General features: G+C 41.7%; 1 protein-coding gene across 4 annotated transcripts in view; it reads left to right on the top strand.

Annotated features, from left to right (window-relative positions):
• The window catches only part of LOC137040890 (A-kinase anchor protein 7-like), a 35467-nt gene extending 33600 nt beyond the window's left edge, over window positions 1-1867 (top strand). For 2 of the 4 annotated variants that reach the window (XM_067416671.1, XM_067416673.1), the window contains one exon: window positions 333-925. In XM_067416671.1, the coding sequence (XP_067272772.1) occupies window positions 333-496 (164 nt within the window). In that variant the 3' untranslated portion in view covers window positions 497-925. Of the gene's footprint in view, window positions 1-332; window positions 927-1343 lie in introns of those variants that run through there. The other 2 variants (XM_067416674.1, XM_067416672.1) reach the window with 2 other exon arrangements.
• Window positions 1868-25697: the final 23830 nt, after the last annotated feature.

The following is a 25697-nucleotide window of genomic DNA, read 5'->3' as shown; positions in this document are numbered from 1 at the left end:
AGAAATAAGATTTCCATCTTGTAAAAGGAACAAATTATGGAAGTCTCTGTTAGACCGCTTAAAAACTGTGCCAACATTAGCATTGGTAAAAAAAATATATATATATATATATATACTAAAGTGTGGTTAATTCAAGAACAATACTGCTCATGTGTAGTTTTTTTAGTTTTGATAGATAGATAGACAGACAGACGAATTGTTAGATATTTAGACTGGAAACGAGACAAAATGACTGAGTAAGAAGAGCATTTTTTGTAGTGTGTGTGTGGGTGTGTCTGCGTACAGCTCTCACTGACAGCTGTGTGTGTGTGTGTGTGTGTGTGTGTGTGTAGGTGTTAAGAAAGCGCCGGACGATGAGGAGTTAGTGAGTCTGAGTAAGCGGCTGGTTGAGGACGCTGTATTGCGAGCGGTGCAGCAGTATATGGAGGAAAGCCAACAGAACGGAGCCGCGCTGAAAGACGACGCTCCACCAGGCAAACTCAACAGCACCAAATGACCCCGCGACCCCAGACTCGACCCCTGACCCGACCGCGACCTGCCTCCATCTGCTTACGGGGTCCGACCGCAGCAGAGCCGGATTGCAGAGCGAGAGCGAGTGTGAACAGAGCGAAGTGAAGCGGAGTCACTCCGGATCAAACTGACTCCTCTCCCTCTCTCTCCTATTGTCTTCTTCTCCTGCTCCTGTGACGGATGCTCCGGGTGAGCGAGAGCTCTGGAGTCTGGAGCCGCGAGTCTCTGTACCTTTGGCATCTTCACATCCGACAATCACAGAGAACTGCTCAGTGTGACCTGCAGGCCTGCCGCCCGATACACACACCCAAACGCTCTTCTGTCTTAGGATTTCTGTCCTGTTTCCAGTCCAGATATATAAATATTCTTAAATCAAGATGCATTTACTAGATCAGTAAAATGACATAAGATATTTTTTCTTGTTTTGTTGAGAATCAAATCTAAATGAAGTGAGTTTCTGCTTAAAACAGGCAAAATGATCTGCCAATGGGGTGAGAAAAATAATCTTATTTCTGATTGGGACGGAAACAAGAAACAAGATTTCAATCAGAAATAAGATTATTTTTCTCACCCCATTGGCAGATCATTTTGCCTGTTTTAAGCAGAAACTCTCTTCATTTAGATTTTATTTTTTACCAAAACATGTCGTTTAACTGATCTAGTAAATGCATCTTGATTTAAGAATCGTTAGATATTTAGACTGGAAACAAGACACAATGACTGAGGAAGAAGAGCATTGTGTGCGGTGTCCAAAGCCTCTGTGTTATGAACATGACCTGCTGATGTGTGTGTGTCAGTCACATGATGACGATGTGTGTGTGTTTGTGCCGTAGGGTGTGTGTGCGCTCAGAGCAGGATGGATTGGGAGAGAGAGCGCGGGCGGACACAAGTAAAGGCTATAAAGACTCTTTTAGCTCAAGCAAACATTCAAGCTAAGATCCGGCAGGAGCTCAATGTGTCCGGCGGAGGAGGAAGTCCACACTGATGAGAACACACAACCAGCACTAAGTAAAACACACACACACACACACTGATGTACAAACTGGCAAAACATCACACACTGAAGGGAGGCCGGTTCTGGTTTTATTTGAGTGTTTGGTGTCTGTGATGCTTCAGACGAGCATCCACCGTGGCCTTAGAGAAATCACACCGTTATTAAATTGCTGAAAAATATTAGTTTTGTTTGGTTCACAGATTCATATTTTCACCAGAACCTTAAAAATGTGTCTTTTTATGCTCCCTGTCCTGGATTTCCTGAGTTTCCCGATGAAGTGTAAACTGTGATGTCAACATTTGGCTTTTTGTTTCCCATTTGTCACTTTTTTTACTCTTAAGAATAAAGGACGAGATGAGGGGACTCGTGTGATTGTTCATTAATGAGTGTGATGTCTGAGTTTCTGCGCTTCTCTTCCTCTGCACACACTCTCGAGGTTTATTTGAGGGGAGTGTGTGTTTAGACGTCTCTTAAAGGGTTAGTTCACCCCATAATGAAATGTCTGTCATTAACTCCTCCCCCTAATGTCGCTCCACACCCGTCAGACCTCCGTTCATCTTCACACACAGTTTAAGATATTTTCTATTTAGTCCGAGAGCGTATGCAAGTGTATGCACACTATACTGTCCATGTCCAGAAAGGGAATAAAAACATCATCACAGTAGTCCATATGAGACATCAGTGGGTTAATTAGAGTCTCTTGAAGCATCCAAAATACATTTGGGTCCAAAAATAACAAAAACTACGACTTTATTCAGCATTGGCTTCTCTTCTGCGTTTGTGTTCAATCCTCAAATAAAGATTCAAACGGTTATGAATCAGTGAATTGATTCATGATTCGGATCGCCAATGTCTCGTGATTTCAGCAGTTTGACACGCGATCCGAATCACGAATCAATTCGCTGATTCATAACCGTTTGAATCTTTATTTAATACAGCATTAAACCAGATCATTCTGATGAGACTTACTGAGACCTCTCAGAGCCACAAACCAGCATTTGAGATGCTGCGACGCCATTGGTCCGTCATTCCTAGAATCTGGTGCCATTTGGGTCCTCATGACATAATGTGGCATATTTTGTGTAAAAATTGGCTAATACTCGTTTCTAAATGCTCATCTTACATATTTAATCCCCCTCTACCATAGAACACAATCATATGTAATCCCAGGATTAATTCATCAAAAATAACGACTCTTATGCTAAACTCATCTGCCATTTCCCCAACTAAAGCTCCAGCCCCAAATATAAGCAATACAAACCAAACATATTCCAAAATCTTTGATATTGTTGTATATTCAATTATGGAAATTAAAAATTTTTAATGGCACGAATAGTAAGAATGACCCATTTTTTTTGCGATATCCCAAAATCTGCATAACAAACGGTGGATGGAAACACAGCACAGATGGATCTGTTTGATCACATCATCCATAAAACGATAATGTTCAGTGCCGTAGCTGCTCCTGAAGTCACTGAGAGCGCACATGATCCGTTCTCAGGAAACCCTGCCTCGTTTTATTGTCATTCGAGATGATTTCTGAATAAATCACTGACTGGGTGAAGCTCAGAGTCCAGCGCGTCCTTCCCACACGGAGGATAATCTCAGTGTGTGTCGATACATGTGACCGCGCAATAAATCACACAACAACTGAAACACATTATCAAAACGTGGTTTGGGCAATGATTATTCCAAATGTTTTCATTGAAGTTCAGTGCAAACGTTCTCAGATTATATGTTCAGTAAACCTGATCTCCTGGTCCTCATGACAGCTGCAAAACATGCTCTTCTTACTCAGTATTTTTGTCTTGTTTCTAGTCCAAATATCTAAAAATTCTTACATTAAGAAACATTTACTAGACAAGCAAAAGTAATTGTCTTGTTTTGGGAAAAATAACTCAAAATGAAGAGAGTTTTTGCTTAAACTAAGATAAATAATCTGCCAATGGGGTGAGAAAAATAATCTTGTTTTCTGTTTGAATTAAGATTATTTTTCTCACCCCATTGGCAGATTATTTATCTTATTTTAAGCAAAAACTCTCTTCATTTTGAGTTATTTTTCCCCAAAACAAGACAATTACTTTTGCTTGTCTAGTAAATACTTCTTGTTTTAAGAATTGTTAGATGTTTGGACTAGAAACAAGACAAAAATACTGAGTAAGAAGAGCGTGTTTTGCAGTGAGAGCTGGACTTTAGAGCCGGTATAAGAGGAAACCGCACTGACAGAAAGATGAGCGGACTGTTTTAAAGGGAGAAATGTCACAACATGACCGAGTTGAACAAGAGAAGATGAGTTCTGTGAGATCTGAGGACGTGTGTGTGTGTGTATGACATAAGAGGACACAAATGTGTATAATGCCATGGGTATGACACAGGTATTACAGGAGAGGGTGAAATATGAGGACATTACCCATGGCCCCACTTTACAAAAGGCTTATAAATCATGGAACCTATGGAACGTCCTCACATTTCACAAAAACATATGTATGTATGTGTGTGTGTGTGTGTGTGTGTGTGTGCACGTCACCCGGCAGTAAATGCTTCCACATCACACACACACCCTCTGGAGTCCTGACTTTGGCCCTTAGGTTCAGTCTATCAGATATAATGACAGGTGCCATAAACATGAGCTGATGCATTAATGGATGTCCGTCCGTCAGCCCCATAAACTCAGTGACTGCTTATCTTCAGCGGGACTCGCGTCTGAATTATGATGCATGCAACACAACTGAAATATGATTGGAGAAGCTCTGACCGACACAACGGTTGTCAAAACTAACTTCAGATGTATTTCACATTTATTCAAACATGTGAAAAGTCTGTCACTGCATGCAGAGCACTGAGAATGTGAAACGTGCTTTCTGAATGAAGGTAATTTCCTCTTAAAGCTGCAAATAACGAGGACGAATTAAAACGATGGCAATCAAATGATTGACAGGTGAGTGGGCGGGGCTTCACTGTATGTGTTTTCTGTGATCTGATGTTTTAGACAGTATAGTAAGCACAGTTCAAATTCATGAAACACATTTTAAAGAATGTTACATTTTATTGTAATTGGCAAAATCAATGCTTTCAACATGATAAAGACATTTCTGGTGATTAAATTAGGGCTCATAACACACACAGTTTCTGCCAGTCACTGTGTGTGTGTGTGTGTGTGTAATCTGGAGTATCTCTAGAGTAGTGCTGATCCTTCATATCTCAAGAGTCTTTAGTTTATCATAATTATAAAAGACAGATACACTGAACCGATCCTTTCTGAAAACAGCAGAGTCTGCTAGACACACACTAGGAGCTAAACACACACACACACACACACACACTCTCTCACACACACACACACTCTCACTTATCGTTAGTGTTGTTCACATTATATGCACTTACACAACAAAGTGTGTTTCTGGTGTGAGGGAAAGATCACCTTGTTCAGCTTCACAAATAACCAGAGTTAAGGGAACAGGGGATGCAGTTTGTGTGTCTGGAGTTCTGAAAGTGTGTGTGTGTGTGTCTTTAGCTCCACCCATTGCACGCCTCCACAGATTTGGCTGTTTTCAGAAAGGATCGGTTCAGTGTATCTGTCTTTTATAATTATGATAAACTAAAGACTCTTGTGAGATATGAAGGATCAGCACTACTCTAGAGATACTCCAGATTAACACGAGACTGGCAGAAACTGTGTGTGTGTGTGTGTGTGTGTGTGTGTATGTGTGTGTTATGAGCCTTTAAATATTTTACAAAATGTCACATTTTCCTCCATGTTTGTGAGCCATCCTAAACTCAGCAGAATCAGCCAGCGGTGTAAATGTGTGATTCTTTTACTCTTCCCGAACTCTAAAGCATGTATAAACGTAAAGCCCTCACGACCCCTGATGACCTCTGATGACCCTGGGGTGTGTGTCCGTCACTCTCTCCTGGTCATGAATGTTGTAAAGTGTGCGTTTTCCTCTCCAGATCTCAGCGGTAATGACGCCACGCCGGCTTGTTTTCACCTCAGTTACCCTGTTGCCAAACACACAGGCTACATTTTAGAAAGCTGGACGTCTGTCTGTTCCTCGTCTTGTTCATAATGAGGGTAAAATCGATCTGTGTGATGACTGCAGTCTGAGGAGCGGTGCGGAGAGCCGTGAGGCCGTGTGCTGCTGGTCATGTGGTGGTAATTACACAGCACGAAGAACAGAGAAAAATATCCCTTCAGCTCGTCCGGATGGATGTTTCTGACAGATTGGTTTCAAAACATGCTCTGGAAATCACTCACTCGCGCACACGCACACACGCGCACGCACGCACACGCACACACACGCACGCAGAGCTCAGTACAGTGAAGCCTGTGGCCGTGTCTACCAGAGGAAGCACACATGCTTGTATTAAAGAACAGAATTGCATTACTGTAAATGTATTTTTAGTTTTTATTAACTCAATTGAAATGTAACACTGACTACATGTTGTCTTTAACTCTAAAACTTCCCAAAACTCCTTCAAACCGTATGAGTCCAGCTGCTTTCTGAACAAAGCCATGTGTGTGTTAGTAAAGCCATTAAAGGGATAGTTCATCCAAACGTGAAAATAATCCTAGGAGTGTGTGACACTCTTCTTTCAGACAAACACAGCCAGAGTTATATAAAACATTTCCTGGCTCTTACAAGCTTTATAATGGCAGTGAATGGACATTTATGATTTGAAGTCCATAAAAGTGCATCTATCCATCATAAAAGTGCATCTATCATCATAAAAGTGCATCTGTCCATCATAAAAGTGCCTCTATCATCATAAAAGTGCATCTATCCATCATAAAAGTGCATCTGTCCATCATAAAAGTGCATCTATCCATCATAAAAGTGCATCTGTCCATCATAAAAGTGCATCAGTCCATCATAAAAGTGCATCTATCATCATAAAAGTTCATCTATCCATCATAAAAGTGCATCTATCCATCATAAAAGTGCATCAGTCCATCATAAAAGTGCATCTGTCCATCATAAAAGTGCATCTGTCCATCATAAAAGTGCATCTGTCCATCATAAAAGTGCATCTGTCCATCATAAAAGTGCATCTGTCCATCATAAAAGTGCATCTATCATCATAAAAGTGCATCAGTCCATCATAAAAGAGCATCTGTCCATCATAAAAGTGCATCTGTCCATCATAAAAGTGCATCAGTCCATCATAAAAGTGCATCTGTCCATCATAAAAGTGCATCTGTCCATCATAAAAGTGCATCTGTCCATCATAAAAGTGCATCAGTCCATCATAAAAGTGCATCTGTCCATCATAAAAGTGCATCTATCCATCATAAAAGTGCATCTGTCCATCATAAAAGTGCATCTGTCCATCATAAAAGTGCATCTGTCCATCATAAAAGTGCATCAGTCCATCATAAAAGTGCATCAGTCCATCATAAAAGTGCATCTGTCCATCATAAAAGTGCATCAGTCCATCATAAAAGTGCATCTATCCATCATAAAAGTGCATCAGTCCATCATAAAAGTGCATCTGTCCATCATAAGTGCATCTATCATCATAAAAGTGCATCTGTCCATCATAAAAGTGCATCAGTCCATCATAAAAGTGCATCAGTCCATCATAAAAGTGCATCTATCCATCATAAAAGTGCATCTGTCCATCATAAAAGTGGATCTGTCCATCATAAAAGTGCATCTGTCCATCATAAAAGTGCATCAGTCCATCATAAAAGTGCATCTATCCATCATAAAAGTGCATCTGTCCATCATAAAAGTGCATCTGTCCATCATAAAAGTGCATCAGTCCATCATAAAAGTGCATCAGTCCATCATAAAAGTGCATCTATCCATCATAAAAGTGCATCTGTCCATCATAAAAGTGCATCTGTCCATCATAAAAGTGCATCTATCCATCATAAAAGTGCATCTGTCCATCATAAAAGTGCATCTGTCCATCATAAAAGTGCATCTATCCATCATAAAAGTGCATCAGTCCATCATAAAAGTGCATCTATCCATCATAAAAGTGCATCTGTCCATCATAAAAGTGCATCAGTCCATCATAAAAGTGCATCTATCCATCATAAAAGTGCATCAGTCCATCATAAAAGTGCATCTATCCATCATAAAAGTGCATCTGTCCATCATAAAAGTGCATCTGTCCATCATAAAAGTGCATCTGTCCATCATAAAAGTGCATCTATCCATCATAAGTGCATCTATCATCATAAAAGTGCATCAGTCCATCATAAAAGTGCATCTGTCCATCATAAAAGTGCATCTGTCCATCATAAAAGTGCATCTATCATCATAAAAGTGCATCAGTCCATCATAAAAGAGCATCTGTCCATCATAAAAGTGCATCTGTCCATCATAAAAGTGCATCAGTCCATCATAAAAGTGCATCAGTCCATCATAAAAGTGCATCTGTCCATCATAAAAGTGCATCTGTCCATCATAAAAGTGCATCAGTCCATCATAAAAGTGCATCTATCCATCATAAAAGTGCATCAGTCCATCATAAAAGTGCATCTATCCATCATAAAAGTGCATCTGTCCATCATAAAAGTGCATCAGTCCATCATAAAAGTGCATCTGTCCATCATAAAAGTGCATCTGTCCATCATAAAAGTGCATCAGTCCATCATAAAAGTGCATCTGTCCATCATAAAAGTGCATCTATCCATCATAAAAGTGCATCAGTCCATCATAAAAGTGCATCTGTCCATCATAATAGTGCATCTGTCCGTCATAAAAGTGCATCTATCTGTCATAAAAGTGCATCAGTCCATCAAAAGTGCATCTATCTGTCATAAAAGTGCATCTGTCCATCATAAAAGTGCATCTATCCATCATAAAAGTGCATCTGTCCATTATAAAAGTGCATCTATCCATTATAAAAGTGCATCTATCCATCATAAAAGTGCATCAGTCCATCATAAAAGTGCATCTATCCATCATAAAAGTGCATCAGTCCATCATAAAAGTGCATCAGTCCATCATAAAAGTGCATCAGTCCATCATAAAAGTGCATCAGTCCATCATAAAAGTGCATCTATCCATCATAAAAGTGCATCTGTCCATTATAAAAGTGCATCTATCCATCATAAAAGTGCATCTGTCCATCATAAAAGTGCATCAGTCCATCATAAAAGTGCATCAGTCCATCATAAAAGTGCATCAGTCCATCATAAAAGTGCATCAGTCCATCATAAAAGTGCATCAGTCCATCATAAAAGTGCATCAGTCCATCATAAAAGTGCATCTGTCCATCATAAAAGTGCATCTGTCCATCATAAAAGTGGATCTATCCATCATAAAAGTGGATCAGTCCATCATAAAAGTGCATCAGTCCATCATAAAAGTGCATCTGTCCATCATAAAAGTGGATCTATCCATCATAAAAGTGGATCAGTCCATCATAAAAGTGCATCAGTCCATCATAACTGCTCCACATGGCTCCAGGGGTTAATAAGGGCCTTCTGAAGCAAAGCAATGGGTTTGTGTGAGAAAAATATCCATATTTAAAACTTTACAAACTATAATCTGTAGCTGTCGTACATGCGATCACGAGAGACTGGCGTTCCAGCGTATGATGAAGAGAATATGAGTTCTCGCAGATCCAGCTTCACCAAGCGGTGATTTAAACTAAACGCCACTGGCTGTCTTACTGTTTCGGTGGACATTACGTCAACACACTGAATAACGCTGCGTGTTTAAGGCACTTCAGTGAGTCTTTATCAGTCAACACCTGGAGGTCCTCACTCTTTACTCTCACTCTCAGGACGTGTGTGTGTGTGTGTCAGACAGAGATGTGCACTAAAGCGAGTGTGACGATCAGAACAGAAGAGCTGTCTTTGGTGATGTGGGAGTCTAACTAACCGCCTGAAAACTGACAGAGCACATTAACTCAGTTACGGATCCTCTGACCCGCTGAGCTGGAGTTATGGCCTCATTATCAGAGATGTCCTTCATGAAGCACCGGCAGAGGGAGATTTAAAACGGTTCTGCGCTCGGCGGACATTTGGTGTTGGTTCTGAACGAGTCTGACTATCAGCTGGTGTTTGATGAAGGATCCGTCTGATCTGTCCTGTAGAGGAGCTCAGCGGCTACACACACACTGCCCCTAAACCTACCCATCTCACACACACACGCACGCACACACACTGCATTTTTACTTTCTCAAAAAAACTCATCCTGTCTGATTTATAAGCCTTTTGAAAAGTGGGGACCGCTGGCTGGTGATCTCAGGTTTAACTCTCCTTAGGGGGACATTTGGTCCACACAATGTAATATAAACAAGGGCACACACACACACACACAGGTCTGTTCTGCTCTTGGAGGGTTTAATATGTGCGTTCTCATTTTCACTCAGAGCACCAGACTCAATGAGCAATGCAATTTTAATGACTTATTATTTGACCAGTCAGGGTTTGTTGTTGTTTTTTTGGTTTAAAATGACTAATTAAAATGTATAAAATTGCGTAATGTAGTGTAACGACTGAGACAAATCAGACACAATTATTTATTCATCATATTTAATGAATGATCCAGCAAACTTATTCAACGTTTGGTGAAACCATCACCCAAAACTCCAGCTAGCATCCCTGCAGCTAACCCAGGCCTCGGGTTACAGGACACACACGGAGACTGAGGAGATTAATGACCACTCAATACTTCATATAAACCTCATCTTAACCTCATATAGCCCATATATGACCACCTGAGAAATAGATCAACATATATCCATCTCAGGATTCGTCTTTATAGGCTCTATATTGGTCTATGTATTAATTCAATCTCTGTTGGATTCGTGTTTCAGAATTGCATACGGCTAACGACAATCACGTGTGGCCGGCTTGGTGTCTATGAAGTTATAATATAAAGATCTGAATGGCTGTGTTTATGATATGAGGATACCTGTGCGACATATTAGTGTTACAAGAATCTTTAATAGTTCCTTCATCAGCAACCAATCTGCAAAAGATCTGCTTGAGACAAAGGCTCAAAAACTTTCCCTCTGAAAGCCTGAATGAGATTGGCTTACTCAAACCCCTGGCAGGCATGGTGGGCCTACACACACACCAAGCCGTGTGTGTGGAACAGGAAACTCAATGCCAGCACCCCAAACTTCCTAAACCTCGACAGACTCATGCAAGCTCATAATTTCTTCTTCAGTCGACGCAGAAGAAAGCGATTGCTACTTCAACACCATCAGCCCGAACTATCATAACGCTCTCCAGCGATTTCACCTCGTTCGGTCCTCTACAGCTCAGGATTAATGTAAGTATTGGACGATATCCATATCGCTGTAATTAGGAACACCGTAAACCCATTTGTTCAGAGAGCTGATCAGTAATGCTTCCTCACAGGTGTTTCATCCATCTGTTCTCCAGTTTTTCAACCGCTTTACCTTGCCTTGCCTCTTACCATGTACTCATGATGTGTGTGTGTGTGTGTGTGTATGATTTATGTTAGTTTAGTGTTATCCGGGATTTAGTTAATAAAATTGGTGCTCAATATGTTTGCTTCTGACTCCCTGCTGCAAACGCATGTAAATACAAAGGAAGAATGATTTCTGTGGTCATGAAAAACACCCTTCTCCTAGAATATATTAATAATCAATACTGATCGTTCACAGGATGAACTGATTGATTGATTGATTGATTGATTGATTGATTGATTGATAATCAACCACGATAGAAACAAATCAGGTCACATTCAGAAACCTTGGAAATGAGGAAATAAAACGGTCCCAAAATCTGCCCTACTTCTGTCCAGCTGGTCACTAAAGACGCCAGGGATGTCCAATAAGATTGCGATAGCAGCTCTTTGTTTACTGATAATCAGTGTGTGTGTGTGTGTGTGTGTGTTCTCATCAGTGGGAATGCAGATGCCGTCCGGTCCTCCGCTGGTGTTGTACCCTTAAAAAGGGGAAAAGTAACGGGAGAAGGTTTAGAAAACACACATGACGCAGCTCTCGCCTTCACTCGTCTGTATTGAATACTTTTGAAAAGTGTATACAATAAAACATACATTTCAGCATTCAACATCAACCACAAACACATTTTTAATGCTTTCTAAATTATCTTTTTAACTTAATTACCATATACAATGTTAATTGTTTTAAACAGTTATCAAAATACATTTTAATACTCCTTTTTTAAATGACTTCTCAAGTGACAAAAATATTAACTGTGCTTTTAACAGCATTCAGCATCTCAGCATCACATGAATTCACCCTTGTAGTGATAACATATACAAAATAACTTTACAGCATAAATATGTGTACTTGTATTTAGTAATAACCAGCTTAAACACATATGACACAGTAAACACTCATATATGCCGAGATGGAGCCACGAGGTCTCCAAATGCTAGCATAAAGTTACACATATTTGCAGTTAGCACGAAACTCTTTAAACAATGCAAAAATGCATATTTTACCCATATAAAACCATAATACCATAACGAAATGTATTATAAACATATGTTACTATCTACATTGCTTTGTGATTGGTAAATACCTTAAAAAGGGGAAAAGTAACGGGAGAAGGTTTAGAAAACACACATGACGCAGCTCTCGCCTTCACTCGTCTGTATTGAATGAGGAAGAGAAGCGCGCGCATGCAATCCCCCTACAGAAGCCCTGAGGCATTACCAATAGATCGACGAATAATCAACCAGTAGAAAGGATCAGCATTATCTACAATCTCAATATTACTCGTCTATATATATTTTTAACAGTGACAACCTTAAAACATATTCTATTATAATCATTAATTTAACAGACTATAGTAAACTGATTGTAACTTAGATGAATTAGGAACACTTGTCACATACTCCCCCTCAAAATAGATGTTGTCCCCAACATCCGAATGTAACCTTTTGACCTTTAGTGCAAATAAAATAAAAATAGAAAAAGTTTAAACCATACTCTATTAATCAACACACAATGCACAGTTATTTCAGATCAACACTTATGCTACATCGTATCTTATATAGTGCAATATTACAGACTGGAACTCTTTTCATACATTCCTTCAAGCACAGGTAAGTACCCAATATCGTTGAATGTCTTTGTTCCCTGTTTTGATCTTTATTTCATGTCCACTTAGGCACATGACTGCCTTGTTAACAGTTCTGTTTGTGCAACATTGTCAAGTAACTTACACTCCCCTTTAACAAGGGTCCACGAGTGTGGTGTGATTCACTGCAACAGTGTCATATGAATGTGAGTGTAGGGTGTAACCACAGTCCACCTTATGTTCAACAGTCCATTTGAATGTGTATTCTGTGCTGAACAGTCCATTTGAATGTGTATTCTGTACTGAACAGTCCATTTGAATGTGTAATGTGTATGCATTTACTCATTTTAGCTTCTATCTTTCATGTGCTTAGTAACACAAGTATTGGAAGTGATGTGGCTGTTCGATGTGTGACCACGGAACCCTCCAATTTTGTCCTTGTAATGTCCTAATGTTTTGGCAGGTTGGTGATCCAAGCTTATCATACGTGAAAACTCTTGGCCGTCTGTGCTGTCGTCTGGGCCGCTGAAGCGTCTCACCACTTGAAACAAGCAAGGGGGCGGGTTCCTCCAAAGACATATCCTCAACAAAACTGTCCTCTCTCTCCGGTGAGGTTCCCATTTGGTTTGTCGTTCCTTGTTCTCTATCTGGCTCAGGTGGCATGTTCTCCTCAGGCTGTGTGCATTCGAGCTTCGGAGGTGTACTACACACAGGGTTCATTGTCTCAGGTGAGCAAAGCTCAGATTGCAGCTGAAGTGACACTGGATAATACTCATCTCCATCATCCTCTTCGTCCGACTGCTCTGCTTCCTCTATTTGCTCCACATTCCTTTTCCTGGCTCGTGGCTGCAGTGTCGTTTCAAGTGGCAGATGGTCACATGGGAGAAGAAGGTTACGATGTAAAACTCTTGATCTCCCTTTTCCTTTCTCAGGTCTGAGTTCATAAACGGGAATATCTGGATTCACTTGGCGCACAACTGTGTGGATAATATCCTCCCAATGGTTCCTCAGTTTTCCGGTACCCCCACGAGGTGTCATGTTCCTGACTAAAACACGGTCTCCAGGTTGTAACACTGAGCTTTTAGTTTTACTGTCATAATGTTTCTTACTCCTAATCGTAGCTTTGTGAGCATTCTCTCTTGTGATCTCATAGGCTTCTTCCATGCCCGCCTTCCACTTTTCCATGTAGTGATGGTGATTACAGTTTCCTTGTTCTGAGGTTAAGTTGAATAACATGTCGACTGGCAACCGTGGGGAACGTCCGTATAGTAAGTAAAAGGGGGAAAATCCTGTCACTTCACTCCGAGTACAATTGTATGCAAAGGTCAGTTTGTTTAGGGAGTCTTTCCAGTTATTTTTTTGTCTCTCTGTGAGGGTCTTTAACATTTGCAGTAGCGTTCGGTTAAACCGCTCTACTTGTCCGTTCCCCTGGGGGTGGTAGGGAGTAGTTCTTGACCCAGCAACTCCACAGTACTTTTTCAGTTGTGTGAACAGTTGATTTTCAAACTCACCACCTTGATCGTGGTGTATTCTTGTGGGGAAGCCAAATCTCAATGTATAGTCATTAAATATTTTGTCTGCTGCCGTTTTTCCTGATTTTGAAGTTGTGGCGTATGCCTGGGCAAAACGTGTAAAGTGGTCAATGATTACAAGAATATATTCGTAGCCACCCTTACACTTGTCAAGATGCAAGAAATCTACTGAGACAAGTTCGAATGGTTGAGTGGTGACAATGCTCGTCATCGGGGCTCTGGTCTCACGGCTTGGCTTCTTGTGTTTAAGACATGCACACTTCCTTGTGACATAATCTTCTATTTCTCTTTGCATATAGGGCCAGTAAAACCGATCTCTGATCAGTGACGTAGTCCTGTCTACACCTTGGTGGCCCATTTCATCGTGAAGTTCCTTTAACACAGTACTTTTATATTTTTCTGGAAGCACCAGTTGTTTCCTGCTTGCTGTTTTCCTGTACAATACCCCGTTTTCGTTCATGTCCAGTTTGTCCCACTCTCTAAGAAGGCTTGTGATCTGTCGGCTGAGCTGCCTTAGTTCGTGACCTGATGGTTTATCTCCTGTCAATTTGAACTGAACCACGGGTCCCACAGTGGGGTCATTCCTCTGGTCATTTTTAACTTGTCCTGCTGTTAGTGGACGGAGTAATTTGTCTGTAGCTAGCGTTTCACATTCAGCTGAGATACCCATGGACCAAGATATGCTGGACTCATCCTGACTTTCCACTGCTTGTGTCGCTGCTCCAATCACATCATACGACATTTCCTCTGAACATTCTTTCATAAACGTCTCCTCATCCAAAGGCATCCTGGACAAACTATCTGCATCGATATTTTCTTTACCAGGGCGGTATTTTATTGTGAAATGGAAGTTGGCCAGCTCTGCTACCCAGCGACAGCCTGTTGCATTCAGTCTAGCAGTGGACAGCACATAGGTGAGTGGATTATTGTCACTATAGACAGTGAAGAATGGTGCATAGTATAAGTAGTCGCGAAATTTCTCTGTGATTGCCCACTTTAGAGCTAGAAACTCTAACTTGCCTGAGTGCAAATGATAATTCTTCTCTGCTGCAGTCAGGGTACGGGAGCCATAAGCAATCACACGTAGTTTTCCATTCTGTCTTTGATATAATACCGCCCCTAGCCCCTGGTTGGAAGCGTCAGTATGGAGGGTGAATGGCTGGGAATATTCTGGGAAACCTAGAACAGGGGGCTGAACAAGACAGTCTATCAACCGTTCCAAAATGGCCTGATGCACATCAGACCACTCAATTGTCGTGTTGGATGGAACTCCTCTACTGTTTCGTTTTGTTTGCCACTTTCCCTTTTTATTTTTTAGGGTCTCAGTCTCGACAGGTGCTTTGAGCAGGTCATACAAGGGGCTGGCAATACGTGAAAAATCCTTGATATACTGCCGGTAATAACTCAACAGTCCTAAAATTGCTCTCAACTCGCCAACAGTACCTGGTTGCTTATCTTTTAGGGCTCTTACCGCAGCAGTATCAGCAGGGTCCATTCTGTTTCCCTCAGCAGACACAATTCTCCCAAGGTACCGCACTTCTGTCTTAAACAGGTCACATTTTCTGGGTTTCAGTTTTATCCCATGCTCCCTCAGCCGTTGCAGCACTTTTCTGACGTCACTGACATGATCCTCAAACGTTCTGCTAAACACAAGAACATCATCGAGATATGGCACACAAATTTCATCCCTTAAGCCTTCTAAGCATTGTTCCATGCAACGTTGGAATGCTGCAGGTGCATTCATGAGTCCAAATGGGATCCGAACCCACTCATATAGGCCCCATGGAGTAACAAAAGCTGTTAAATGTCTACTTCCCTTTGCCATAAATCCCTGGTGGTATGCCTTACCCTGGTCCAACAGTGAAAAGAGGGTGTTTCCTCCCAGGGTGTCCATAATGTCCTGCACTCTGGGGATGGGGTGGCGGTCTGGATGGGTTTTCTTGTTGAGCTCCCTGTAGTCAATGCATAAGCGCATAGTACCATCTTTTTTTCTGACACAAACAACTGGAGAGGAGTAAGAAGAGGTCGACTTTTCAACCCACCCTTGTGCTATCAAGTCCTGTAAATAGTCTTTCATCTCTCTATATAAAGGTTTTGGAACAGAGAGGTACGTTCTTGACACTGGCTCACTGTCTTTTAGTGAAATGTCCAATTGAAGATTCTCTGCACAGCCTATGTCATTATCAGACCTGGAGAATGATTCTGACTCTTCTCTTAACATCTGACTGACTGTCTGCCTCTGGTGTTCATTAAGGTGAGTCAAATCAACAGGAGGTTCCCATTGTTCTTGGACAGGGGTACTTCCAATAGAATCCTGAGCCTGGACATGGTGAATGGAGGAGGTTGGTAGATTGTCTTTTTTAAATATGTTGGCAGGATACACTGATCCGGCTGACTGTACAGTTCCAATAACAGTCCTTCCTGACAGCATAATGTCATGACTTGTAGGGTTTTGCACAGTGACAATAAATTTTGGGGTCATCCCTGCCTTCACTGACACAAGAGTGTCACAAAACTCTAGTCCTTCAGGCCAACGTGGATTATCATCAGGCTCAAAGATAAGAGTCTTATCCTCTTTGAAAAGTGGGGCCTGTACTCGACACTCGATTTGGATGGAGGTACGTTTAGGCACACTGATTCTCTCATTGGCTGTCTTCACATTATAGTCACATGTCTGTCCTACACTCACTGCATTAATAAAGACTTTGGCTTTGTTTTTCTTGAGATACGGAAAAGCCATCCTTACTGCTTTCACAAGGTTGTCATTATCCACACGCTTTGTTTGATCTTGTAGGTTATCTAGGACAAGACGTTCGATGACATTGAAGCCAATAATAGGACATTGTTGTTGTTTGCCTTTTAACACTAGCATGGGTATTCTCAGCTCATCGTCACCAGCAGTAAGTTTAAAGGACACTTCGAGCCATCCGACATACGGCATTTCTGTTCCATTGGCTGCTTCGATTTGCAAAGGGTCAAGAGGGTCAACTAGCTCTGATACATCTCTGAGAGGAACATCAGGTAAATGGCTATTTTTCCATACCTCATCGATAGCACAAACTTGTGAACCTGTATCCCAAAGTGCCTGGATCTTCTTTTTGTGCAGGAAACACCAGATGACACACTTCTTTCCCACTAACTCACTTACAGTAGGTATTTTCTCTGGAGCCCGCTTTTCCTTGCACTTGACTTTATCTTGTGACTGAGTTCCCTGCTTCTTGATACCTGAACATGTATATGGCTTACAAAGTCTTTTGTGTGTGGGCCAATGGTTTCCCTGACATTCTTTTGAACAGTATAGGGTGATTTTACAAACTGAACAACATTTTAATTCCCTCCATCCTTTCTCTTCCTTACAGCCTGCACAAAACTGGGACTTATCGCTATCACTGGTTGCTCCATGTCCCATGGGAGCAACCCCTCTTAGTTTAAAGGGATTCTCCGAGCAGGCTCTACTGGTCTCTGTGCTTTACAACCTGCTCTAAAGTGTTCACTGCTTCCACACCTGAAGCAGTGCTGACAGTACTCCTCACCTGCTTGAGTACATGAGAGACACCTTGGCTGAGGGCGTCGTGCTGGGTAAAACCTCTGTGGTGCAAACCTCTGCTGGAACTGGGCCGTCTCTCTTATTCGCCCAGGGCTGAATGCTGGTCGATATTCCTGCGCTGCTGTTGGTGACTGCTGGTGGTAAAATGGCATGTCATTTGAATCGGCTTTATACGGTAAGGATTGTGAGGGTGAAAACACTGGGTAAGGGGAGGGCACAATTGCTGGTTCTCTGCTTGGTGAGAGGCACTGTGGCGGTGCAGTGGTGGGTCTTTGTATGGTTTCCCTGATTTGACAGATCTCAGCTTTCAAGTCTTTTAATAGCACCATGTCAGAGCGCATTTCTTTGATTTCTGCGAGGAGATCGGGGGGAAGTATAGCTGAACTTTGTGAGGTGGCGATTTTCTTTTCCATCGGAACTTCACTTGACTGTACAGTATTCACATTAGTTACACGTGATGGGGCAGCATGTTTCTTTTTGTCCTGCCTCTCTTTTTCATTGGCACATGAAATGTTCAATTTCTCCAACAGCAGCTCATCTGAGGTATCTGTCTGGAGGAGGTAGGGCTGTAGGTCACCTTTAATATTATCGCTCTGGAGGCCAGTTAGGACTGTATGCATAAACAGACTCTGGACTAGTACTGGGTCATATTTTAGACTTGAATCAGCTTCCTGAGAAGCAAACAGGATTTTTTGTCTCAGATCCATTGCCCTGAGCAGGAAGTTTTGAGGGGTCTCTTTACTGTTTTGAACCTCAGAAGTGAGTCGTTTATATAGCTCTGTGGCACCTCTCTCCTGGTAATGACACCTGAGGATTCTACGGAGGGCAGGTAGTGTTAATTTGTCTTTCCCTTCAAGGTAACTTCGTAACTGCAGACCTGGTGTGATAGCACGGATTACAGCATCAATGATCTCTGACTCTGGATAGCCTTTGCTGAGCCCAGTTTCAATTTGTTTGGCCAGGCTAGAAAATGTTAGCTTATCTTTTTGCCCTGGCTCGCCTATCTGGCCAGATATCTTAAAATCTTTGCGCCACATGGAGCCATTAGGGGATGCTGGGGCCATATTTTTCTCTGGCTTGCTGGAACTGGCAGGTGGGTTCATGCTTGTTTTCATTAGGTCATACATTGCGTTCTCTTTTTCTTTCAACGAAAGCCTTAGCGCCTCTACCTCTTTCTGTAGATTTTCCTGTAACTCAATTTGGCTGGAAACTTCATATTCGCTTCCGTCTGTTGCCGTATTGATTTGATCTATTATGTCATGTACACTGAGAAGGTCTGACATACCCTCATCCTCTAGGTTGGCTAATTCTTCCCGTTCAAGATACTTTATTACATGTGAAATCACTTGACTTCGAGTTTTACCAGTTACATGTTCTTTCCCTGGTCCTGAAATCTGCAGTGTATTGCATACTTTAATCAGCTGTTCGATAGTCAGTTTGTACAACGCTCCTTTAATCTCCAGTTGCAGTTTCTCTAGCTCAGACTCCATTTTATAAGAGGGCACAGACAGTAAAATGATGGTTAGTCTGACTTAATGGCTTTTTGCTACACCCTAGTGGTCAGTTTTGCTCACTTCAGGATACAAGGTGCCAGATTTGTCTGAAGACCACTTCCACTGCCCTTGCTGAACTCTTTTCTCTGATACCTGGGTTGTTTGAAGGGATGATTGACGCAAGGGCTCCACTTACAGCTCAGGGGTGATCCTCAAGCCAAACATCCCAGCGGTGCCTCCAAATGTTGTACCCTTAAAAAGGGGAAAAGTAACGGGAGAAGGTTTAGAAAACACACATGACGCAGCTCTCGCCTTCACTCGTCTGTATTGAATACTTTTGAAAAGTGTATACAATAAAACATACATTTCAGCATTCAACATCAACCACAAACACATTTTTAATGCTTTCTAAATTATCTTTTTAACTTAATTACCATATACAATGTTAATTGTTTTAAACAGTTATCAAAATACATTTTAATACTCCTTTTTTAAATGACTTCTCAAGTGACAAAAATATTAACTGTGCTTTTAACAGCATTCAGCATCTCAGCATCACATGAATTCACCCTTGTAGTGATAACATATACAAAATAACTTTACAGCATAAATATGTGTACTTGTATTTAGTAATAACCAGCTTAAACACATATGACACAGTAAACACTCATATATGCCGAGATGGAGCCACGAGGTCTCCAAATGCTAGCATAAAGTTACACATATTTGCAGTTAGCACGAAACTCTTTAAACAATGCAAAAATGCATATTTTACCCATATAAAACCATAATACCATAACGAAATGTATTATAAACATATGTTACTATCTACATTGCTTTGTGATTGGTAAATACCTTAAAAAGGGGAAAAGTAACGGGAGAAGGTTTAGAAAACACACATGACGCAGCTCTCGCCTTCACTCGTCTGTATTGAATGAGGAAGAGAAGCGCGCGCATGCAATCCCCCTACAGAAGCCCTGAGGCATTACCAATAGATCGACGAATAATCAACCAGTAGAAAGGATCAGCATTATCTACAATCTCAATATTACTCGTCTATATATATTTTTAACAGTGACAACCTTAAAACATATTCTATTATAATCATTAATTTAACAGACTATAGTAAACTGATTGTAACTTAGATGAATTAGGAACACTTGTCACACTGGCCTGCCGAGATGCGGATGCGGATCCCGTCTCCATGGAGACCCAAACCGGCGGTTATCACACACATCTCTCCTGAATGCGCTCGATCATGCTTCAGTGCCGGCTGTGCATTTATTCACTCGATAAGGAGTGTGAGGTGGAGGCGAGCAGATCTCCGGAGGGCTCTTGAGAACAGCAGCAGGGCTCCACTTGTGTCCTGATGCTCATCATCTCAACCTGCACTGCATAAAGAAAACACACTGCTCCACAGCCCAACACATGCCGTCAGTGATGCACATCAACGCGCACTTATTATGCCATATTAAAGTCTCATAATGTTTAATGTTTCCTCCTACCATAGGTTTAAAAGGTCAAACAACCTTTTAAAAAGGTAAACCTTTTAATTTACTCATATTAGATCTCACGAGTGATGGGGCGTTCCCATCATGAAACCTGGTAGCATCTCATCGACCAATCGCGATGAGTTTCTCAAAGCACATGGGTATGATGTCATATGCGTTATCCCCCCCCCCCCCAAAACCAGTTCAGCGGAAATGCCCTGCAACCGATTCTAAACATTTCATTGGCCATGTCAATCACAACAGCGATTGCCTACACACAACCCTGATCCCTAAACCGACCCATCACAAGACACATTCTGTGTTTTTACATTTTACATGAATCAATTTACATTGTGGACACACACGCACAGACACACACACACACAATGGTTTGTTTCTGTGAATGCGGGACGTTTAGGCGTAGACATACACACAGATAGCTCAATGCGCTCAGATAACACACCACTTGGCTTTAGAAAGTGCCGTGTGTGTTTACGCAAAGTCATTATGTCATGTTGCAAGATGCTAGATGTTATTTTGAAGCTTCTGTTTGAGAAAAACTAACTAGCGAATGTTGAGCATAATCCGGATGTTGACCATAGACAGTAAAAGAAAGATGTTGACAGCTAGCAGTTCAGCAGAAGAGGCGAAGAAGATGTCTGTGAAAACGGTAACCGCCATGATCACGATAACACACACATGTGGCCACATAGATGATACTGTATCTCATTTACAAACGCTCCAGTCTGAACATTAGATTGTCAGAGGTTATAACTAGTGGTATTATAGAAATAGTAGTTTTATATAAGAGCTTAACTGAAGTCCAAACAACACTCAGGCTCTTCACCTGAAGTAGAAGCGGCTCCTCTCTCTCTGCGCTCTCGCTGTTTTTAATGGCAGTGTTGTGAGTGACTCAGCTCCAGTTCAGCTCTTTAAATATTTCCCCATCGTGTTAGCAAACCTCTACTTAACAACTCTCCCATAAACCAGCGGCAGTAACAATAAACACCGGAGCAAATGTCTCCGCAGCCACGGGGGATGATTACATTCCACAAATCAGATTTATAGGAGCCAGGGGACCCGCGGTCGGTCGCGCTGACCGGTGTTTACAGTCCAGCTCCGTCTCTATAGCAGCACGTCTGGGAGATTTGAGTTAAAAACACTGCTTTCAGTGAGAAGGGACTCAAAAACACTCACTTTATATTAAGTGTTTTTAACTACTAGCCTATGTACTCATATTTAAATTAATTAATAGCAGACCAAGAATTGTTCAATTTCAGAAGACTTTAGTGCAGACCCAGTCATCAATGGATCCGGCTGTTATTTCACTATTCAAGATTCACCGCCTGCCGACAGGCTTAAGTTTTGGTATCCGTCTGTAAAACACAGCCCCGGTACGGCTTTGCGAGCCCTGGCCCATAACATTACATTCGAATCGCAATGAACCAACAAATAAAGGATTCTCCAGCCTGTGACAGCGTGCTAAGGTATGTTCTGTTCGACACGTACACATGATCAATACGATCTGTAATAATACAATACTATCACATATAAAAACATGTTTTACTCACATAAGTGTGTTGTACCATTCCTGCCGGATCCAATATACACTCACCTAAAGGATTATTAGGAGCACACACTAATACTGTGTTTGACCCTTTCTCCTTCAGAACTGCCTTAATTCTCCGTGGCATTGATCAACAAGCTGCTGAAAGCATTCTTTAGAAATGTTGGCCCATATTGATAGGAGAGCATCTTGCAGTTGATGGAGATTTGTGGGATGCACATCCAGGGCACGAAGCTCCCGTTCCACATCCCAAAGATGCTCTATTGGGTTGAGATCTGGTGACTGTGGAGGCCATTTTAGTTCAGTCAACTCATTGGCATGTTCAAGAAACCAATTTGTAAATAATTTGAGCTTTGTGACATGGTGCATTATCCTGCTGGATGTAGCCATCAGAGGATGGGGACATGGTGGTCATAAAGGGATGGACATGGTCAGAAACAATGCTCAGGTAGGCCGTGGCATTTAAACGATGCCCAATTGGCACTAAGGGGCCTAAAGTGTGCCAAGAAAACATCCCCCACACCATTACACCACCACCACCAGCCTGCACAGTGGGAACAAGGCATGATGGATCCATGTTCTCATTCTGTTTATGCCAAATTCTGACTCTACCATCTGAATGTCTCAACAGAAATCGAGACTCATCAGACCAGGCAACATTTTTCAGTCTTCAACTGTCCAATTTTGGTGAGCTTGTGCAGATTGTCGCCTCTTTTTCCTATTTGTAGTGGAGATGAGTGGTCCCCGGTGGGGTCTTCTGCTGGTGTAGCCCATCCGCCTCAAGGTTGTGTGTGTTGTGGCTTCACAAATGCTTTGCTGCATACCTCGGTTGTAACGAGTGGTTATTTCAGTCAAAGTTGCTCTTCTATCAGCTTGAATCAGTCGGCCCATTCTCCTCTGACCTCGAGCATCAACAAGGCATTTTCGCCCACAGGACTGCTGCATACTGGATGCTCTTCCTTTTTCACACCATTCTTTGTAAACTCTAGAAATGGTTGTGTGTGTAAATCCCAGTAACTGAGCAGATTGTGAAATACTCAGACCGGCCCGTCTGGCACCAACAACCATGCCACGCTCAAAACGGCTTAAATCCCCTTTCTTTCCCATTCTGACATTCAGTTTGGAGTTCAGGAGATTGTCTTGACCAGGACCACACCCCTAAATGCACTGAAGCAACTGCCATGTGATTGGTTGATTAGATAATTGCATTAATGAGAAATTGAACAGCTGTTCCTAATAATTATTAAGGTGAGTGTAGAAGCTCAGTATTGAGTTTTAATCTCAACATGTCTGCAATTCCAGTGTCGACCTGTCTTGTTTACAAATAATTATCTTGCTATCTTTAGCGTGTTTATTTCAATAAACCAATCAGAGTCTCATCTCCCTTTCCCTTTAAAAGCCAATTGTGTTCACAACTTGAGCGAATTCACGATTGACATGAGGAAAGACTGCATGCTTCTCCAGAAAGGAATCATTTTATTTTTAATATTTGGCATGTGTTTGTGCTGCTGTCCCTGTGTGTAATAATCAGAGTGTGTGTGTGTGTGTGTGTTGTGCTCCCCCTATAGGCTCATATCACTAACACACCCTTTAAATAACACAGAAATACTGCACTATTGACTTTAGAGCAGGTGTGTGTTGGTCAACGGTCAGTGGTTTTCCGTTCCTCACAATAGCAACGCTCCAACAATGCTCCTGAACACACCTGGATCAGACGCCCATGGGTACGCATGCACGCACACATACACACACACTCACGCGCATGCGTATGATAGGGAATCCACACGTACCAGATGTGGGCCGGATTCGAGCCGACGGAATCTGGGAAGTCAAAAAGTAGTTTTTGATACATTTATTTCCTTTTTTATAAGCTTGAAAGCTCCAGTCCCCATTCATTGCAAGTGCATTGAAAAGGGCCGATCGTTTTATTCTTCAAAACATCCTCTTTTGTGTTCCACAGAAAACCGTCATGCAGGTCCGCAGTGAGTAAACGCTGACAGAATATATATTACATATTCTGCCTCAGGACGCTGGGTCAAGCGGTCCGTTTCAGGATTATCAGCGCTGCTCTCTGACCCTCTGGCCTGTCCATCCACAGAACAGTTTGTTTTTGTTCCAGCCTGAACACTTGCACTCAATCACCAGCTGTTCCCTGGGGTCCAGATGAACTCGATTATTCAAACAAAACTGGGGCAAAACATTAAGTGTGGAAAAGATAACTCAGGACGGCATGAGCAAAGAAGGAGATTTAGAACGGAGCGGACTGGAAAACTAGACCCACAGAGAAGGTCTATAGGTGTTTGATAGCTAAAGGGAACATGAATGGAGGAGATTAACTCTCACCAAGCCACACACACACACACACACACACCTCCTTGATGTCCCGTGTTGCCATGGATACTCGGAACGACTAGAAAATGGAACATGAACAGAATAGACGGGGCGTTTTTTTTTTCAATTCAATCAAAGACAAAGGTGGAGGCAGACACGACTGTGGTGAATCTCATTCGGAGTCTTTTAAACAGCAGAAGGATGACGGACATGAAAAGAAACCCCAGTGCATATTCCTGCCCGCTCATTCAGTCCAACGCAATGGAAAACAGAGAGGCGGAGAGCCGGAGGCTTTAATGGCACGAGTGAAGTAAATGTCTGTCTGAGCGAGTCTTAAATCACAGAGATGGAGGGTGAGCTCTTGAGTGCTAAAGGTTGAATTTACTTTTACTTTGTAAGCAGACATAAATCAGACGGTTGTGGAGCAGATGGGCCTCATAAAAGCGGAGCGCTAGCGTTAAGCACCAAACATGGCTAGCATCACAGATATTTAGCCTGCTTCCTGTCAGTGCCTCAGCTCAACCACAGCCAAAACTCTTCATTCTGATGTCAATGAGCGAGTTCTTTAAAGGGTAAGACTGGAAAATTATGACAACTTCATTTTTCGTGAACGATTGCTTTAGTCATTAACTCTTTCCCCACCATTGGTAAGTTTTTCCTTCATTTATGAAGCCATTGTCAAGATATAATTTGTGAGATATGGATATAAAGACGCTGAGCCAAGAATTTGCCCCAGACATCAACCCAGACTAAACATGTCACAACAGATTTAAGTAATCCAGAAAAATAAATAATATTACCCACAAAACGGACATTAAAAAATGCTGTGTTGGGTCAAAACTCCATTAGAAATTAAAGGGATAGTTCACCCAGAAATGAAGATTGCCCCATGATTTACTCATCCTAGGTGTGTGTGAATTTCTTCTTTCAGATGAACACAACTGGAGTTTTATATATTATATATATATATAAACAAAAGAAAAAAACAAAACCCTGTCTCTATGTAATAGCAGTGAATGACTGTTCTAGTTTGAAGTCCATAAAAGTGCATCTGTCTGTCATAAAAGTGCATCCATCCATCATAAAAGTGCATCCATCCATCATAAAAGTGCATCTATCCATCATAAAAGTGCATCTGTCGATCATAAAAGTGCATCTGTCGATCATAAAAGTGCATCTGTCTGTCATAAAAGTGCATCCATCCATCATAAAAGTGCATCTGTCTGTCATAAAAGTGCATCCATCC

Source organism: Pseudorasbora parva, chromosome 15, assembly GCF_024679245.1.
Source record: "Pseudorasbora parva isolate DD20220531a chromosome 15, ASM2467924v1, whole genome shotgun sequence".
Classification (NCBI taxonomy): Eukaryota; Metazoa; Chordata; class Actinopteri; order Cypriniformes; family Gobionidae; genus Pseudorasbora; species Pseudorasbora parva.
The sequence above is the reverse complement of the archived record's forward strand: the minus strand, read 5'-3'. Positions and strand labels throughout refer to the sequence as shown.